Below are 5,891 nucleotides of genomic sequence, written 5' to 3' on the forward strand. Positions count from 1 at the left end.
AGCACAGAAGGAAAAGCTTAACAATTAAAGACAAGGGATTTAATGAAGGTATAATATCTCTGTCTGGTATTAACTGAAATCCCTGGAGTGCTTTATATCTATCTCAGTGTAGCCTCGTAACAATCCTTTGAGTGGATGCTAATGCTATTATTATCTCTACTTTCCATATAGCAAAACTGAAGTTCAGAGACTTGTCCATAGTGACACAGAATTAATTAAATATTAAACCTGAGTTAACATACTATCGACTTTGACACACTGCCTCTCATTAAAGGACCAAAAGAAGGCCGCCAGCGTGTTTGTTGGATAAAACTCTCCAAAGAGTTTATGGAAAAGATATGAAGAAGAATTGGTTAGAATGAGAGAGAGCAGTTCCATCAAAGTATTAAAGTATCAGGCCATTCTTCCTCTAATATTTTTCACCTGTGTGAGTTTGGGCTACTCACTTAACCTCTGTGGGCCTCAGTTTCTTCATCTGTAAAATGAGGGGTTGGATTAGATGGCCTCTTGGATCATAGGTTAGAAAGTTGAAGAAGACAACCTGTGATCTGATTTGAAACTTTTCAAATACCTTTGAAAAATTGATATCAAGACCATTTTAAAAATTGTTTGTGAAAAATGTACACCACGGGGTTTATGACATAAACATTTTAATGGAAAATTCACCTTATTAGTGACACTGTGATAATTTAAATCATAAATATGTGCTTTCATGTTCTAAATAGGATACTTTAATACATAGTTAAATTTCACTTTATCTGCCCTTAAAATAAACCTCATCAAGTGTAGTAGTGACAATATACTAGAAATACTTTAAAAATGACCACCCATGTTAATGGCAATCACATACTTTCATATATAATAAAAATATTACCTAACCTCAGTCAAAAACATTTTGTTGAATTGTACCTCTTGCCCTATCATGCCCAGTTGCACAGATTTCTATTGGACTTGGATGCCTTTTCTTTTACTGTCAGTTTTAAGTCCTTTATTAAAAGTTGCTATGTAAAACCCTTTTCTCTTCTGAGGAATATTTTTCAGTGCTTAAGTATGAACGTGTCTTGTGATAATGCTTCAGGAACTTTTTCCCCTTTCGATCTTTTGAGTTTTCATCTATCTTACTCTTCAGACTGTGACTGCAACGTGCCTGCTAATCCTTGCTGAGTCATATGTACTTCCCTTAATCTTCTCGAGTCACCCTAAAAGGCAAAGTTACTGTTGTTCACATAAGGAGACTCTGTGTAAACTCCAGACGTTGGAGCATTCCCTTTGGATCTGATGACATCTTCAGTTCCCTAGGTCTTCCAGAAATCAGTCACTTAAGGCTGTTACCCTGAAGTTCATTCAGCAGTTTTAAATAAACTTCTGATTTAAGGAATCGGGGATAGGAGTCCCTCTCCATAAGTGTATATATAATTTTTTGAGCTTCATCAAAGCTTGTGGGAGTTGGCACTTTAATTTTCTTAGCTGTAGACTCACGGGTATGAAAATCAATATTGATCTAAAAGACAAAAACAACATAATTAACTTATGTCTTTCCCCACTAGTTCTAATAAGTTTGTTAAAACTTCATATTAAAACATCTTATGAAGGATTTGATTCAACAAACATTTATGAATTTCCTCTACTATGATATTAGCCCTGTTCTAGGAGCTAGAAATACAAACTCAAAAACAAATAATCTAGCCTTTAGGAAGCTTATATTCAAGTGGACAGTTCTTTAAAATGAGTGGTGGTTTCAAAATAGTTGGGATTGGACACAATCTGAAGACCTGGGTACACATTCCTCCTTGCCTGCTTACTATCTATTGACCTTGGACATGTCACAGTCTTATTGGGTCTTAGTTTCCTCTTTTGTAAAATGAGGGGATTGGCCACAAGATGGCCTCTGAGGTCTCTCTCAACTCTAGATTTATGATGTTATGATCCTTTGGTTCTATGTACTTAATTCAATTAAGCAGTTATTGATAAACTCCTTCCCCTTCTTAACCTCCCCCTCATTACATATACTAACACCATATCAGGTACTATGGAATAGACAAAAGAAATATTGTACAAAAATTCTCTCTCCTCTGTGTGCTTGCACTCACTGTAATGATACAAGGTGAATGACAATTGAAGTCATTGTAGGCTTAAGGATCCGTACTAGTGCTAAAGGCAGGAGCTACAGAAGGACAGAGAAGAGAAGCAGTGACCTGGGATGCTCTTGGCTCTTTTAACATTGGTCCAGTGCATTTTATCAAACAGGAAGGGATGACGATAGCAAAGTGACTATTCACTGTTGCTACCAAATTTGACAACAAATCACATGACTTTAGAACTAAGGGAAACTTAGAGATCATCTAGTCCAAAATCCTCATTTTGGAGATCAGAAAATTGAGGTCCCAAAGCAGGCACATAATTTGCTCAAGGCCTCTTGTATAGTAACTGATGAAATCAGGGGCCAAACCTAGAACTTCTGACTCTAGATGTAGTGCCCTTTTTAGCATATCATTGCTGCCTTCTTTCCCTCCATCACAGTGTCTGCAGTTTCTAATTACTCTTCAGCAATCAATACCCTAAAACTTCAATCTGCTAGAAAAAGGGATCATACTCAGAGTCCATCCAATAATCCAATAGAACTCCTCTATGTGAGCATTCTCTACAACAATTTTTCAAAATCTATTTCAACCAACATATGCTAATCTAGTCATAAATACTGACAATCAGTATGTTTAAATGTATACTATTCAAGAAAGAGAAACAAGAAGACTTTGGCCTTTTTATTCATAGGATCATAAGATCACAGTTTAAGAGCTGGAGTTTAAGACCTGAGTGAGAGTGTCTCTAGTCCAACTATTTCATTTTTTTTTTTTAAATTTTTTACATCAGAGACCTAGGAAGTTTCAGTGGTTCTGCCCAAGGCTATCCAAGGATCAAGGGGCAGGCCTGGGATGATGCCACAATACAAAAGTCCATGGTAGGGAGTTTGAAAGTCATTCTTAGTCCTGTTGATGTTCAACTTGATTAGCTCTTTACTTACTTGTTTTGCAGCATCTGATTGAACAAATGCCTTATAAATCTTTTCAGCCTTGCGATGCAAATGGTCAGATTCTGTCCGTTTGTAATCTTCACAGGCCAACCAGAACTCAATATTCTCCTCACTGAACTCTGACTTCAGAAAGTTACCAAAGACAACTTGCCCAGCTAGAAATTCAAAAAAAACAAAACTTTAATTTAATTGAACTCTTAAGTGCATGACAAAGTTTGTAAGAAGACTAGAACGTATGTTTTCTCCTAATGAGAACCAGAGAATGTTACTAAAATGCTAGTGTGATAGTATTTAAGATTGTTAGAACTGAAAGGGATGTTAGAGATTTTCTAGTCCAATTCCCTTATTAAGAAGACCAGCTTAGCCCTCTATAAGAATTCACATCATTCAGTGGGGAATAACTAACCCCAAAACAAAAAAAGTGCATTTAATTGTTTTAATATACATGGAAATCTATTGACTAAAAGGATTATTTGCTTAGCAAGACTCTGGGAAGCCTGCGAGACCAGTATCAACTCACAAACTAGTTAGAATTCTCTAGTGTCTGCCAATGATGAACCAGTTAAGTTACATTGTGCACATGGAAAGAAGAAAGACTGATTGTGTGTCAGGTAAGGAAAAAAATCCACTGGTCTCTTTGCCCTTTTCAAACAATCTCAACTTTCTATCTGTTTTACATTTAGACAAGAACTAGAAACAGGAGTACTTTAAAGAAAGGCAATGGAGACATTGCCACAGTTCTGAATAATATTCTCCTTTGGGGATCTGGGAATGCTCTTAATGGTTTGCTCTTACATAATCCCCTAGGCCTCCTGCCTAGGCACATTTGTCTGGAAACAGTTACAGTCAAGTGGATAATAACTCGTGATGTATGTTATTATACTAATGCCATCAGTAACCATGGGGAAGCAGGAATACAAGTTTTCTTAAAGGAATCTACACTCTTTATACTGAATCTCAGAGGAGCCATACCCTTTGCCATGTAATTTAATTTGGATGTAAAAAATAAGTATTAATCCTCTCTACTTACTTTGATTGGTGAGAAGTTTTTCCAGAGACTGAGACCACTGTATTACTTCTGTTACAGAAAGCCTGCAGAGAATGAAAAGTTTAACTAAATTAGCAAATTATGCACTTTAATTGGAAAAAAAGATTCTTTTTCAATGTGTTTACTGGTGGTTTTTGATAACACTTCAGATTAAAGTCATAGCTGGTAAGGAATTTTATTAATGAATTAACTAATTGTAAGAACCTTAAAACCCTTCAAAAGGATTAACTAAAATTCCACACTGAAAATAAAATATAAAAAAAAACTTTGATAAGCTAATGTAAAATAATATGAAATTACATGAAATCAACTTGTTTTGCTACAAGAAAAATATACTCGAGTGGCTTGAAATTTGAAATTAATTAATGTACATCTTCTGGGGATTTATCTTGTTAAAATGCAGGTATAATGACTAGGTAACTGTTGTGGTTAATACCAATGAATCATTGAAATAGCCTACTTACATGTCTTTGGACTTGGATGATTTGATCCCAGATTCCAGATGTGGTAACATGGATTTCAAATAGGTTTTCAGGTCTGTTCCACTACAAAAGACAGTAAAACTGACAATAAATATCTGTAGTTTTATACATATATATTATATATATGTATATATATACGTATACATATATATATGTATATATATGTACATATATATACATATATATATATATATATATATATATACAAACAATCCCTCCAGAAAGTAACTTTGATTAAGCCTAGCAAGAAACAATTTTGATAATTATTTCTATTCTGCGTTAAGTTGAAATCTACATTCCTGTGGAGAACTTTAGAGAAATCCTCACATAAGGTTAGCACAATTTATATCCCTTTCAATTTATGACAAAAAAATTTCAGCAGCACTTGTCACAAATTTTAGCTCTCCCTGGCTTCTACTTATTCTCCCACCATTTAAAATGATCTAATTTCAAAACTCAAAGCATGAGGTCAATTAAACTTACAAAGCCTTTGGTCTCTTTTTCTGAGTTTTGTCATCTAGCAGAGGGTGATCAGATCCTTTCAATTCAGTAGGATTAGCAGAGGAGAAGAATATTCCTGGCATTTTGTTTAGTCTTGGAGTAGAGATGGCTGCTGCTCTCATAGTCCCCACTCTGAATGACTGTTCACCAACGGTTGCATAGCTTTATATAGTAAATGCAAACTGTCTCTCTCTCTGTAGAGACCAATCTGTTTATCAAGTGATGTTACCACAGACGCTGGAAGTTCCCCTTTTCTGGGCTCATTGTGACGTGTATCTTGAGAGAAAACATACTGTGATGTCTTGTGGTTGAAACCTAATCAAATGAGAACAGGTTGCTTCTTTAGAGAATGCACACACATACATATATGTACATACACACACACACACAGAGTTTCTTGAACGTTAGAACTACAAACCATCAGGCCTAGGTGATATTTCTCTGGATCTTCATTGAATAACAAGATTGCAAACCTAAAACTCCTGAAAGTTTAACCTGAAGAGCTTTAAGATTTTTTTTTTAAATTCTCACTGCTTAGCTGGAGACACATTTTGCTGGGGATGTGACCACCCATCATGTGCTTACCGGGATATAGAAGTCATATTTCAGCTTTCAGCTGGATTTGGTGGAATGTGTCATTGCTAGTGGACAATATAGTAAGAAGTCAAGAAATTCCATTTGTTGTATTTAATAGGAATGCATATGTAGAACCTACATAAAATTGTACTCCGTCTTGGGGAGGGAGCGGGGAGCTGGGGGTCAGAAGGGGGAAAAAAATCTAAGTTACATGGTAGTGATTGTAGAACACTGAAAATAAATAGAATTAATA

General features: G+C 35.4%; 1 protein-coding gene across 1 annotated transcript; it reads right to left on the bottom strand.

Moving 5' to 3' along the window:
* Positions 1-633: 633 nt before the first annotated feature.
* Positions 634-5,216, bottom strand: RGS1 (regulator of G protein signaling 1). Its single transcript, XM_072648355.1, has 5 exons — positions 5,045-5,216; positions 4,544-4,624; positions 4,062-4,123; positions 3,023-3,186; positions 634-1,501 (listed from the first exon to the last, which is right to left on the bottom strand). The coding sequence occupies exons 1-5, from the start codon at positions 5,182-5,184 to the stop codon at positions 1,316-1,318; spliced, it is 633 nt and encodes a 210-aa protein (XP_072504456.1). The 5' UTR covers positions 5,185-5,216; the 3' UTR covers positions 634-1,315.
* Positions 5,217-5,891: the final 675 nt, after the last annotated feature.

Source organism: Notamacropus eugenii, chromosome 2 (genome assembly GCF_028372415.1).
Source record: "Notamacropus eugenii isolate mMacEug1 chromosome 2, mMacEug1.pri_v2, whole genome shotgun sequence".
Classification (NCBI taxonomy): domain Eukaryota; kingdom Metazoa; phylum Chordata; class Mammalia; order Diprotodontia; family Macropodidae; genus Notamacropus; species Notamacropus eugenii.